This window comes from Catharus ustulatus, chromosome 7 (genome assembly GCF_009819885.2).
Source record: "Catharus ustulatus isolate bCatUst1 chromosome 7, bCatUst1.pri.v2, whole genome shotgun sequence".
In the NCBI taxonomy this organism is placed as follows: Eukaryota; Metazoa; Chordata; class Aves; order Passeriformes; family Turdidae; genus Catharus; species Catharus ustulatus.
The window spans coordinates 23,002,532-23,016,920 of NC_046227.1; the positions used below are offsets into that span (position 1 = coordinate 23,002,532).

A 14,389-nucleotide genomic window follows, 5' to 3' on the forward strand; every position below is an offset into this window, starting at 1 on the left:
ATGGGACAGCTTGAACTTTTCCCTCCATCCTTCCTCCCCTGCCCCAGGGGACGTAAACCACGGATCCTGCCGTGTAACAGAGCTCTTGGCTCTATTCCAGTCACCTTGGAGTCTCCAGGTGCCATGCTACGATGCCCAGCAGAGCACAGATGGGGTGCTAGAAGGGTCAGTGGTGCGGAAGGCAAGAGATGCCACGGCAGCAAGAAACTGGAGTACTGAACAGGGTGAGGAGTGAATTTCATTGATTGCAAAAAAATCAACTCCACAGCCACCCAGTAACAGAATTCAAATGAGACAGGGAAAAAAAAAAAGCAGGTATCACCCAACACCCTGTTCCAGCAGTGACACAGAAGACAGTAACAGTCTGCAGAAGAGGTCTCTTTGCACAACACCTGTCTGCTACTTGTCCCTGTTACTGCTACCCTCTGCTCCAAAGACCCCTTTTCCCTTTGCTTGCCCCTGAGAACCACATCTGACTGTGCACCCCACCCCTCCCCCCAGACAAAACCAATGAAAGTTAAAATTATTTACACTTTTAGCCATTTAAAAACCCAATAAAATAAGATTGCATATGTCCTACTGGGGATGTGGGTATTAGCAGCAGCTACAGCTAGCTCGGTACTCAGCGTGCAAAACAAAAGACAAACAGAAGACAGACCGAAATACTGCACCATTACTAGGAAGCGTTTGCTGGGAATGGTGTTTCAATTGTGGCATAAGGCTTCTAGGAGCCGGCTCCTCCCCAGCTGCAGGGCCTCCTGCTCAGCCAGTGAAGGCCAGTCTCTAGAAGGATGGAAAGGATTCATTATTCCAGACACAGCACATTAACACTGATGCGTTTCCATCCCAGTCAACACAAACATCTAAAAACCCACTGCACGTTCACTTTGTGAGTTTTTCCTTCTTTCCAGTGATGATGGAGGAAAAGGGGGAGCACAGGTAAGACCTAAGACATAGATGCTGCTGTCATCACTGCCTCCTCCTCATCTCCTTGCTTTGGCAGCTCAGCAAGCATGGGAGAGGAGGGAGACGGAGCAGCCTCTTGTGTCTTCTGCTCCTCTCTGAACCCCAGCTCTACATCCATTTGCTCCAGCTCCCCCTGATCCAGTAGCTCAAAGTCATCTGCTTCCTCCTCATCCTCCGGTGAAGCTTCTGTCTCTGTCTCCACCACTTCACTCTCTGACAGGTGTGCTTGGAAGCTCAGTTTCTCTTCAGGCTCTGCAGGGAGGAACTCAGAGAGGGGAGGTCCCTCACTGGCCTCTGAGGAGCGCAGCAGGGCAGAGAGGGTGTTCTGCACCGCTGTGGTGATGGCAGTGGTGACGATCTCCTCACTCAGTGTGTTAATGCAGATGCCCAGGCCTGGGGCAGGGACAGTCTTTGGCTCTGTGTTGCCTCCTGCCACTTGCCCACTCCCATTGAAGTGCGTATTTACAAAATGGAGAGGAGACGCGAGGCGAAGGATGGAGAGGTCAGAGTCCGTGGCCTCTTTGTCTGCTGAGTCCAGCTCACAGGCAGCGTGGGCAAGCTCAGGACCCAGAGGCACATCAAACGCGTCTTCATCACTCTGTGGTCCCAGGTCTCTGGAATGATATTCTTCCACGGATGGAAACTCTGCCAGGTCCTTGGAAAATGACTCCTCTGGCTCACTGTGCAGGCTCTGCTGATCCAGGTCTGAAAGGCACCAGCATTAAGGTACAGGTTCCCTCACCTTGAGCTCCCACCCACCTTCCCCCAGCTGACATACCACAGCTGACTTTCAAGTACCCTCCCCATCCTTGGAGCACAGCAGGAAGAGGTCTGCAGTTACTCCCTTCTGACAGTGGCATGATTCACATGAAACGTTTCTTTTTTGATCCTGTTCTATGTGCTCTGTGCTCAGAGAGGACTTCCTGATCCAGCTCATGCTCTCTGCACTTGGAGCCCCCCATTAAAACTCCCAAGGTCAGGGAAATTGTGCTTACGTCACCTGCCTGCTCCTTCACAGATACCCAAGTGGTTACTTCCATGTTCCTTGTAAGCCAATAAGTCTGACCTGTTTCACCCAGCACATATATAGGGTGTGTGACTATCCCATTCAGTTATTTCTGTGGGACTTTGTGGGTGGCCTTGCCCCCTTGCTGGAGTCACAAGACAGCATTGCTTTGTGGGGCAGTAATTAGAGGCTGATGTCCACTCAGGACCAGCTTATGATCAGCCACAAAGTCAGGGCATGCTGCACTGCTCTTCCTTCCTCCTTCCAATGCTCTTCCCATGCCAACAGCTGGGTTCTCTCCCTGTCCCTTCATCTGTAAGACCCACTGTTCTGGGCAAAAACACTGAGGATAAAGGGACAACAAGGTGTCCCATCATGTACCTTCAGAAACGTCTGTCAGCTGCGGGGTGGTAGCCCTTGAAACAGAAAAGCCCCCGCTCTCCAGGATAGAAGCCTCCTCATCAGAGAGCTCAGAATCTGTAATTGACAGTGCCAGGGCAGTTTTCTTCACATCCACCTGCATGGGATGAAGGCAGAGAGACAAATTCCTGTGTGTCTAAGTACCCATGCAGCCTATGGGCACCTCCAGACGTTCCAGGCAGAAGTCCTTGCTGGAGGGACAGTAGGCTGGCAAAGTGCTCCCTGAACTGGAGGGAAGGGCAGTCTCAGCTCACTGGTTTTCCTGCAATAAATCACTGCCCAAAGGCTTGGCTGCTCTCAGTGATGAGCATAAAAGAGGCAGCACAAGATGAGATGAGACTGTAGGAGTCTCAGAAGTCTTTGATCCTTCTTCCTCTCCTGGGATCACCAGGGAGAACACCCCTTCCCTTTTGCATTCACGCAGAGTGCAACAAAGCCTTCTAGAGGTAGCAGTGGTTCAAGTATCCACATTCCTTTGGAAACAAGCTTCCCACCTCACAGCTGAGCTACATCCCCAGAGCTGCTGCTTGGTTTGTTTCTGCAGTGTGAATAGACAAAGGTCACACACAATCTGTCTGAAAGCAGAGAACTGTGTAAGAGATACTAGAGCTGCTCAACTCTTTTCTGGTTTTGAGGAACCCCTGCACATTACAGCAGAGGAGTTAATTTCTTCAGGAGACACTCACATTCCCTGAGCATGAAGCATAACCATCTAAGTAATTCTGAGGTGAGCAGGAGGCTGGGACATGGCTGGCTTTGCCCTGCTATGGCATCACCAGCTCTGTGGCACCAAATTCTCAATACCCAGATTGGAGACGATAGCCTTCATCAAACACACGTACTTCTGCCCTTAGAATTCTGCAAAGAAGTTATTTACTGCTCTGCTGTGTATTATTGTTGCTGTACTCAGACCACTCCTTGGATCTCAAGCTTCTATAGACCAGCGAGGAAGGACTGGGTCCTGCCCTCTTTGGGCTCTTACCACTGGGGAGAAGCCTGACAGCTCTGCTTCACTCTCACTCTCTGTCTCTGCTGTTGGCTCATCACCTGCTGCAGGCTCACTCTTCCCTTGTCGCTCTGTGAGAAAGAGAAGAAAGGCTTTACATGACAATGAAGGAATTTTCTGCCTTTATGCATCACTTTCCCCTACTTCCCCTGTGAAAGTGCACAGGGTTTCTGGAGGCAAGCATAATCTATTGCTCTCATGTGCTGTTCTCAGGATTGCCTGGGAGCACACAGTTGCTCTCCACACAACCCTTAAGTTTCCACCTCTCCTCCTCTGCGCCTGTCACCACAGTGTTGGCAGACATGGCCGCCTCCTATTGCCCTTTTGCAATGGCTCCACCCTACAAATACAGCACCAAAAAAAGCTTGAGAAAAGGTGGTTTCTCACTCTTCTTCTCATGTTTGTGGTGCAGCGTCTCTGCCTTCATACTGTAGTCCAGTTTCATCAGGACAGGCTCCAAACGTGTGTACATCCTCTGGATCAGCTCATGGTAGACCACCAGAGGCCAGAGCAGAATGCTGAGCACTGTGGACACGGAATGCAGAGAGTGTGAGAGACAGATCAAGCACAACCTGACTCTTCCAGTGGTGCCACTGAGAAAGTCTTCAAGGGAAATGCATTTCAATGGCATTTGCTTTCCCATCTGACTGCTTAAAAATCCTCATCCATGGCTCTTCTTACTCATTGCAAAGATGCTTGATTAACCAGGTTTTACTGCCGGATTTTAGATAGAATATAGATTTATGTTAAGATGATGCATAAGCCCTTCTCTTCAGCCACTGCAACCCAGACCCAACATGCAACAGAAGCCCTGAAATAAGCTTAAATGATAATTAAAACTAAGTATTACCAAAACTTTTATATGGGTAGCTGCATAGAGCTCATGTGTAGATGCACTCACAGCAGAGCATAACAGAGTTATAACAGAGTTATATGATGCAGCGAAAAAGGTCTATTTACCCAACATGCAGCTTTGTTAACAACACACTCGATATGGATCTGCCCACGTTAGGAACTGAGAGACTGCAACTTCCTGCTTCCCTGGAGCCTCGGCCAGCACAGCCTCAGGAGTGGGGAACAGAGGGCACTAATATTTTAGTCACAGCTCCCTCTTCTGCCTTTGCAGTCATACTGCATGCATGCACTTACAGAGACTTCCTGGAACACATTCCCTGTAAATTGATTCATCATCTAGCACAGATCCCCTTGAGTAAACTACAAATCTTCTTTTACCAGCCTATCAACAGCATAGTTAGGTCATGTCTCAGCTTAAGTCAGACAAGAGCACTGCTTATACTCACAAATGATGTAGGAGATCATTATGCCTGGAACATAGTGTCCAACTACAGCCAGAATCAGGCAGCCTGAACAGACACTCATGCAGAACTGAAGGAAGAGAGAGGAACAAACAGAAGTGACAAGAGGCAGAGATACATCTATGCAACCCATGCCAGAAACCCATTTAGTGCAACATGAGGGATGGTCCTAACAAGTCAGTCAGCCAGCTCTGCACCAAGTACATTCAGGTGCTGACAGTCACAACTCAGACAGCTCGGTTGGGTTAAGCTGTAAGCATTAGAGGTTCACGCGCAGGATGACCAAGGTAACCCAATGCCCCAGTAAAACAAATCAAAACTTTATCAGACAGTTCTTTACAAAGTAAATTACATTCCTTGAGGATATGATGGGATATTGCAAATTGCCATTTGTACATCTCTCTGCAGAGCTCAGCACTTCAGGAGAAAACTGTACTGTCCTGACAGAGACAGGAACCTGTTATAGAGTCACCAGATGCTGTGCCACTGCTGTGCCATTAACCAGCTGGCAGAAGCATTAGCAGAGCCCATGCTCCCATCAGACTAGGACCTTTCTCTGCTGGAAAAAGTGAGATACAATGATGCACCCCTGATGGCTTGTCTTACATTCCCCTGGGGGCAGGGGGTGGGCTAGTGAAAATAGACAATCTGCAAACCAGGGTATGGGTTCACATATGGACAATATAACGCAATTAAGAGTTTAATTCATAACTGAGAGGGTCTGCAAAAGCTAAGGTTCCTCTATGGGCTTTGCTTCCAATGAATTAATTCTTTATGGGCATCTTTGGACCTGGTCTTCTACTTCCTGTGGCTGGGATGGAAAAGGAGTAATAAGCAGTGTTAGAAACCTACTCCAATAATCCTAGTGGTTGGTCTGTCCTACTTTTTGTGATGCTAAGGCAGTTCCTGTCTACAAACCCTTCCCAAACAACATACATTACAGCCATTAGAACATCTTTAATGACAAGTTTCCATGCACTCAGAAACAGCGCTGCATTTGGACTTTGCTAGCAACAATCTTGGCTAGTAAAATAGGACCAGCTTAAGAATGGAACTCATGAAAGGGCCACAGCTTCCAGGCTTCCCCTTTTTCCTCCCCAGTTGCAATCTAAGAGATTCCTTTGCACACTAAGAAACGAAATAAAGTACAGCAAGCCATTCACAGGAGGGGTTAAGATCAGATCCAGTTTACAAACACTGGAAGTCAATTACTCATTTAAACTTCCTATGGCTTAGAATCTGCAAGGAATGAACAGCAAATATTGGACAGGAATAGCAATTGTAAAAATACTGAATTTACATTCTTCCATCTCTTAAGGCATTAGTAATGGAAATAAAAGCCCCTGTACAGAAGAGTAGGTATCTCCAGCTTACCTTGGCAGGATTTTGCCTCTTGTACTGTAGCAGCTCCTGCAGGTACAGCCTGAAGGTGACCCAGCTCTCCGCCAGACAGTGGCACAGCTCAGGGACACTGAGCAGGTGAGGCTGTGCCCCTGAAGTCACCCCCTCACTAGAGACACAGGAAAGCAAGAAGACAATCTTTGAACATGGTCTGTTTTCCTGGGGGAGAGGAACAGCTGCACCAGGAAGCAGAGTTCCCTACTAAAGGCTTGACAATACTGACTGCATTTTCAACTGAACTAGAGAAGATGCTTGCTTTGTAGATAGTTTTTCCCTTCAATCAGGAAGAAAGGCAAGAGACACCTGAGCAAAGCAGCAGCAGATACCATGCTACAAAATCCCCATGCCACAAGCTCAAAATGCAAAGCAGTTTATTCAAAGCAATGCAGACAGAAGCACTGGAGGTGGAACTAGTTATGTGGCCTTCTCTGGCCTCAAGTCCACGGTAGACAAAATGTGGTGCTCAGACCTACAACCATGGCCAAGGATGCAAGGCACGCCACCAGAGAGAGCACATTCAGCCTGTGGAAGTCAGTCTCAGTGATCTCCTTCTCTCTGGAGGACTCTTAAAATAGTTCAGGACAGATCAAGGGAAGAAACCTAAGAGCTCCTAACATCAGAACTACTTGAGCTTTATTGCTATTGAAAGAACACTAGCTTTGCCCAGAGTCTCAGACCGTGGCTCCTGAGCTGATAAGCAGCTACCAGTGCAGAAGACACTAGCAATGTTTCACAGCAGGAACCATGCAGTTTATTGACAACAGAAAAAAAGGACAGGTGACATCACCATACTGAATTAAGGCTTCCCCGCTCTCCCCACTCACCAAGGAAGACATCTGTGAGCTTACCTCTCTCCTCCTGGCTCCTCTGATGGCTGTGCTATAGAGAGAACACAGCAGATTAGTCAGCCAAGTAAAAAATACAATCCGACATTTTTACCAGTTGAATAGAGCAGAGCTGGAGATGTATCATCCTTAGCTAGGGATGCACCCTGGGGACCTTCTTTGTCCTCTCATGCAAGCAGGGATCACTGGCTTGGAGCCTGAGCTGCGAAGGCTTAGTGAAGTGTGCCTGGAGACTTGGAGCAGCACAGCACTGGTCTCAGGGCACCTCAGTACACCTTGCAACCCAACACACACACACGGCAGGGCACTCATATCTGGCGTGTACCCTAGGGCTTACATGGGGCTCTCTGCTCCATGGATCATGCAGCTCATCCTGGTGTCCCACATGTCTGGGTAGCACCATTTCCACAGCGGGTGCCAGCACTTGTCATTTTGTCATTCAAAGGGGGCTGCCAGCATAGTTTTGGAGCTGGGCAAATTGTCAGCTTCCATCTTGGTGATAAACATGGCACCAGGAGGTCTGAGCTGGATTTCCCACTGACTAGCCCAGCCTCTGGCAGGATGCTATGTACAAATACCAGAGATGTCCCTGCTGTCTCCATCCTCTCCCATGGAATTAACTAACAAATAGCAGTCTTGTGCATAATTTTCTAATTTTAGGGCTCTTTTATGTCCCCTGACAGCCTTTTGTGCCAAGCACAAATATAACTATACTCCTAAGGTCCATCACTCTGGATAAGGACAAGGGAAAGGCTCTCCCATTCCTCTCTGCACTGAACCCAGTGATGATCAAACAGGGACTTAGTTCATGCAGTACTGAAGAGAGGAGTGTTGTTTCAACAGCTGAGGTCATGTATGGTTATGCTATGCTTTTAGATACACTGAGAAAAAAAATCCTATGACAACTGAAATTCATATGCCTGGTTGCTCACAGATTTGGATCCTGGCAAGCTGACTGGTGTCCCAGGATGTACAGGTCTCAACCAAAGCTCTTCTATCAACACAGCCTTTGTAAGTCTCCTGTGTTTAACAATGCCCTGTTCATGCTGTGATAGCTCATTGAGGTCTACCCACCTGTACCAGTCCACCAACTGTCCTAGAGCTGGCAGGGACTGCCATATCTTTGATGTTGTCTCACCAGCAGCAAACTTGGTACGTGAGGTTATAACCCTAACCCCCACACTGCACGTTACCGTGTCAACAGAACTAAAATAAAGGAGGAGAGTTTAACTTCAGAGACCAGGTTTATAGCTAGAAATGGGCTAAGGAAATGCAACATATGCAAAAAGGGGTTTGAATCCTCCCTGGAGGCACAAAGCCCAAGAGTGGCAGTGATTCCCTTAAGGAAATGCATCAAAGATGTGAACAAGCATCACTGCAACCAGTGAGACTTCAGACTCTACCCAGCGCAAGCCACAGAAGAGACCTACTGCCTGTAGCAGCCCTGCCACCATTCTCCCAAGACACAGAATGTTGGGCCAAGTGTGGCAGACTCCTCCTCCCGCTGCAGGCACACACTGCACCAGCCGGCTCGCGCAGTGGAGCAGGAGGCCAACCACCCAGGGAGGAGGCAATTCTTTGAGAGCGTGACCCAGATTTCCAGTAATCAGGCCTGACAAGAGGAGTCAACTGCTCTCAGACTGGGCTGCCCATTCGCTCCTCTGCCCACGAGCACATGGCATGGAGGCTGGGGCAGCTCACAGAGGCAGCTTGGGCTGCAGTATGAATATTATGGATGCAGCTCCACCCCCACAGGGCAGCTGCTTCCCTGCTGCAACCGCCATTGCTGTGTTTTGTTGTGCTCAGGAATCTAAAGCTGCTTAATCGCAGCACACAGAAATCCAGCTCTATCTCTAAGCCTCATCTATTACCTGTGCTAAATCACCAAACACATTTCATCTGGCACTGGCCAGTCCATGAAGGCTGCCTACACCAGTCGCACAGCGTATCAAATGAGGAGCTGGCATGCTCGCCACCTCTGCTGGACAGATGTGCCAGCAACACAGTAAGTGGGATGGCACAGGAGCCCCACTCCTCTTGACTGGCTGCAGTCATCCAAGCCATCCAAAATGCACCAGCAGAGGGAGTGAAACAATTCTCCTCAGTTGATCCTGAAGGTTTCAGAGACACTTTGGGGAGCAGAACATTTCCGCAGACTGCAGGGTCTTCACGTGATTTCAGCTATCTGGCAAAACACAACTGTCTTTAGGATCAATAGTACGTTGCTTCCTGCAGTAGAGCAGTCTGCCTTGCTGGCCGTCTCAAAGCAATGGAGTCTTAGACCAGTCGTAAGAACAGCCCAATCTCAAAAAGCCTAGAGCATTTCCAACAGGAAATGGTCCCTTAGTTAAGGCTGAACTCCATCCTGTACTGAAATACTGTCAAGCACCAGTATAACTAAGTTGGTAAGCAGGACACCTAGAGCTGGCCTCAAAATTATCAATAACTGGCTGAAATCTTCCTGTCAGCATTTCACACTGGACTGTGGATTAATACAAAATCATCACTTGACATACACCAGAGTCTTCTGAGAGATCAGACAGCCATGCAGTAGTTTAGCTTATGTGTTGGTACTGACAAATTATTGCTGATGGATTCCTTGGCTCTTACAGGTTTTCAGTGCTTCTCCAAGAGACATTCTTCATCTGTGTGTAAACTTAAGCTAGAAAGCAGGGGCCCTTTTTAAGGAGTACTAGCATTCAATTGCAACATAACTTCTGCTAAGAGCTCTTCCACACTGTACTCTCTTGCACTGACCAAAACACAACGCTGCCAAACAGCGATGCTACCAAAACACCCCTACCTGATACCCATTTCAAGGGGAAATTGGAGATGTTTCTTAAGTCCTTATATAATATTTAAGTAGAACTCCATGTAGATATTGAGAAAATACCCTGCATGGGAGCGGAAAATACGCAGTGCCTTCTAAAAAGGGCTTAAAAAAGTTGCACATCTTGATGTTGTTAGTGTGACCCTGGATTACAGTGTGTAACTGCAAAATACATGCTGAGGTTTTAGCATTCCTTAAGAAGTCATCTTACAAGCAGTCATCTGAGACATACACAACTGTCATAAGCTGAGGTTTGTGTATGTACGTGCTGACTCTTGAAGGTATGGTACTGACCCATCTCCCAGAACTCCAGAAAAGGCTAACAGGAAGCATTAAGGAGGTAAGCCACAAAAGGTGCAGCCCTGCTTCAGCAGGAAGTGGGAGCCAAACAAGAACCTCTAAGTGTTCAGGAGTACCAATTCAATGGGAGGCCCCTCAGGAAAGCAGAGCACCACTCCTTCCTCGTGGAAGCAAAGGAAAACATGGTCCAGTGGATCATGTCAAAATCAGGGCTGTGACCTAAACAGGCACATCAGAAAGGTGTCCCTGTTCTCTGCAGCAGAAAAGCAGGAAGGTGTGAAATATGTGAAGAACACTGAGAAGAGGTGCAGTGGGATGTGCACTGACTTCTAGCAGAGCTGATGGCATAGGATGAGCCTAACCCCTGGTGTTGCTGCTTTGTTTGCTTTTCTTTCTTATTCTTCATGGCTCTGCATCGTAGAAATTGATTTCAGTATGAATTTCCTATTTCTTCTACGACAACACAACTTTTACAGGCCAAGTAGTTGCTGGAATGATTCCACCCCCACCTGCCTCAATGACACCATTCTGTACTGGACACCAGGCTTTTGCATTTCTGGACACGTTTCAAGCGAGGTGGTTTGGGTTGGCTTTAAACTATTCCCTTAAAAAACCAATGTGAATAAGCAGGAAATTAAATTGGCCAGTCCAGTTTAACTGCCTGGTTACCTGAACCACACAAAGCAAACAGTTTCAAGACTACAGCTGTGACATACCTAATCTTATCAGGATTTCTCTGAAAGCACCCTTTAAGTCAGTACCCTTTTAGGTCAAATAAAGGGCACCTTACAAGCATACATATAGAGGGGCTTTCATTCAGAAACTCTCCCTGGAGTAGAGAGGCAGGGATGGAGGGCCCTGAGCTGCCTTTGAACAGTAGCAGTAGATGCAGGAGGCAGGACTGGGTTCTGTCATTTAATAAACTCCAAAGAAGGAGGCACTCAAAGCAGACAGCAGCCAATCCATGTCTATCATCTTTATGAGGTTATTCCTCTTGCTGCTTTTGTGTCTAATGTTGGCACAGACCCTTCAATAAATGGAAAAGATAAGACAAGTGATCAGACTCACTGATTAGCTGGAGATCATATGCTCTTCAGTACAGGTACAATACACCAACTGTTGCTGCTGTCAGACCTCATCATCCACTCTGCTACCTGCCACAAGAGGTGGCTCTCATTTGCTCTGCTTCTTCCAGAGTGTAAGCCCACTCTGAACTCAATTAAAACCAATACACTTCCCTCCACTCCTTTCCTTCCCTCAGCTCAGCTGGCCATAAGTGCTCAGACTTGAAATGATCTTTTTGCCACATTTTCAGGAGAGAAAGGACACAGCAGAAACACATAATCCCTGTCCCTACCTTCCCTGGCAAGCTGGCTGGGCCCCTTAGTCACTCTCAAAATTAGTTACTCCAAGAATTTCTCAGCGCTGGGAGCAATTCTCCCCCATTCCCAGAGTACTAGGATACATCCTAATCTCTGACACAAATAGATAAGAGGCCTGGGCCTGCAGTTAAAGTAGGAATAGGGCTTACATGACTGCTGAGAGACCCCAGGAAGGGCCAAAGCCATAGCCCAGCAGCTGGTAACACTAGAACCATGTGACTATCTACAGTGCTATCCATCACATACCTGAGAAATCAAACAGGAACCTGGGTTTCCACTTCTCCAACAAGAGGATGCCAAGAAGGGTCATGCTGAGGAGAAAGAGGGGTCTCAGGGAGGTGGAGGAAAACAACCTAGAAATGAAACAGAAATTGTTAGGCAGGGAAAAGTCTGCAAATTACTGCTCCTGGTGAGCAAATAGATATAGCTCAAAGCAGAAACACCCAACTGCTATGGGCCACTGTAGCAAGCACTGTACTCTGCAGACACCCACTCACACCACAGCACATTCTCAAATGGTGCCTTTGCCCACCACCAGACAGCTGACTCCCTGCCTTCTTCCAGTGCTGTCATCCCCTGCTTCTGAACTCCTTCCTAGGCTGCAAAACAAAGCTAATGCTCACTTGTACAAGTCCCTCCAAAGCCTCAAGGTGGAGGCTCTAGATAACATAAAGACAAACTGCTTTGTGACTCAGCCGGTCTGCTGAAAACCTACATCCCGTTTGTCATGGCAAGGTCCAGCACTACATGCAGGTAATGCATCTTGCCATTCTAGATGCACATTCTCTTATCACAAACCTCTCCCTGTTTCACCAGAGTCTAGCTAGCACTTAAACAATTTAGTTGCTCACTTGACTTTATCATAAAACCTTTCATGTCCCACATCCACACATTGGTTCAAGCCACTTGCCAGCTCACACAATACTACTCACATACAGCTGTGCAATGCCACTCAAAGTGTTTATCTCCCCACTCCACAGAGATTTGACAGCAAAGGTGCCAGGGTGCCACCTGTGCCACCAGTGGCTGCCAGCATTCATCCTTTTCTCTAGTTCAGAGGAGTTGCTTTTAAGTCACTCCAGAAAAAAATACCAGGGAAATTCATACACCTTAACCTCTATAACAAACATTCCTTTCCAGAAAGGAGGAGCAGTTTTGCTTTTTTACCCTGGTCCTCTTCAGTGACTGTTTGCCAGTAACTAATGACGAATACACCGAACAATGGCTGGAGTCAGGGAGAATCTCACAGTATAGAACAGGGAGGGGGTTACAGGTGGAGAACTGGAAATGAAATGTGCCTCACTGGGCGGCACAGAACAAAAGCTGCACTTTCAATGGGCTTACAGGTCCCATGGGACCTTTAATGACCTAAACAACAACGTTTGTACTCCTTCTCATTGAACAGCAATCTTGTAGCTTAATACATCATCTCTGGAAGAATTGTCTATTCCGTCTCATTTACGTATTGCAGTTAAAAGATGCTGGTTGAATCCTCCATGGGAACCCTAAATGATTTTTCCTCCTCTGTGGTATTTGAATCTCTCTCTGCTGTCCCATATTCTGGGCACTCTTTGTTCTTCTCGACCTTTTCAGGCACAGTCCCTGGGCTGTCACTGTATACTACCCCTGCCATCTCCTCTACCACCTGCACCTCTCTCCCTCCTTCTCACTTCATAGCCCTGCTCTGAGACCTTCTGGCTGGTAGACTAATCCAGAAAAGTTTATGTGTCTGGCTACCGTGTACACTTCTGACAATTGTTCGGGTGAGGGAACAGAACATAAGCTGCCTCATCAGAGAGACTTCAAAGGTTGTTTGGTCACTTTTCCCTCCTCTAACTCCGGAATCTGCCTCTTCCTATTTCATCTGCAACCAACATTTAACTCTTTCCTTGGCCATTTCTGACCCATTTTGCTAGGAAGGCCACTGGTTGAGAGCACTTTCAATCAGTAAAACTGACTCACTGTTTATACAAACAAACAGGATGTTTTTCATTCCCATCCACAGCTGGGCTCTGCCACTCACACTCCCGTCTCACGCTGCTGTCCTGCCGGAGAGGCAGAGAAGGGAAAACAGGAAAGGGGGAATGCTCTCGCGCCGAAACCGAGCGAAAAATCAGCACCTCCCGGGAAAGATTACCGAGCAGAAGGGTTTAAATAAAACGCCCCAGGGCAGCTGCTGACGCAGGAGGCCGTGGAGCTTTCTGACCGCAGTTACCGAGTGAAACGAACTGATAAAAACACGGATGCAAAAATTAAGCAGAAACGTGCCTGGGCGAGGCTCCAGTTGGGCCCATCTGCATTTTATTATCGCGGGACAAGGCAAATCCTCCCGGCACTTTCTCCCTTCAGGGAGGGGCCTGTTTATGCCTGTCAGAGGAAAACAGCGCGGCTACTCCCGGCTGAGCACAGCCCGCGGCGGTGCGGGCTGCGGGAACACGCACCGCCGGGACCCGGCCACATCGCCGCGGGCCCCAAAGCCGTCACAGGCTGCGGGCACGGACACCGCACGGGCGGCACCGCAGGCCCCGGTCCCCCTTCCCGCCCAGCTCACCAGAGGGCCCCGCCGAGCGCGGCCGCGGTGACCAGGCTGTGCAGCGGCCTCTCCCACACCAGCAGCCGCTGCGCCGTCGCCAGCGCCGCCTCCCAGCCCCGCAGCCGCTGCCGCAGCGCCGCCGCTAGACGCGCCGCTGCTGCCGCCGCCGCCTCCTCCTCCTCCTCCTCGGCCGCCGCCGCTGCCGCCGCCTCCTCGGCGCGGCCGCTCGCCATGGTCGCGGGGCGCGGAGAGAGCGAAGGGGCCGCTGTCACCGGCCCGGGCGGGCGGCACCGCCTGAGGGACCGGCGGCCGCTGCCGCCGCGCGCGTGCGCCCGGGGACGGACGAGGCGGGGGGGACCGGGTGACACCGGCCGCGCGTGCGCC

General features: G+C 49.0%; 1 protein-coding gene across 1 annotated transcript; it reads right to left on the reverse strand.

The window, feature by feature from the left end:
- Positions 1-220: 220 nt before the first annotated feature.
- RETREG2 (reticulophagy regulator family member 2) lies at positions 221-14,238 on the reverse strand. Its single transcript, XM_033064719.2, has 9 exons — positions 14,024-14,238; positions 11,719-11,825; positions 6,964-6,994; positions 6,089-6,224; positions 4,700-4,784; positions 3,786-3,923; positions 3,375-3,469; positions 2,354-2,489; positions 221-1,671 (listed from the first exon to the last, which is right to left on the reverse strand). Exons 1-9 carry the CDS (start codon positions 14,236-14,238, stop codon positions 947-949), a joined length of 1,668 nt encoding a protein of 555 aa, XP_032920610.1. The 3' UTR covers positions 221-946.
- Positions 14,239-14,389: the final 151 nt, after the last annotated feature.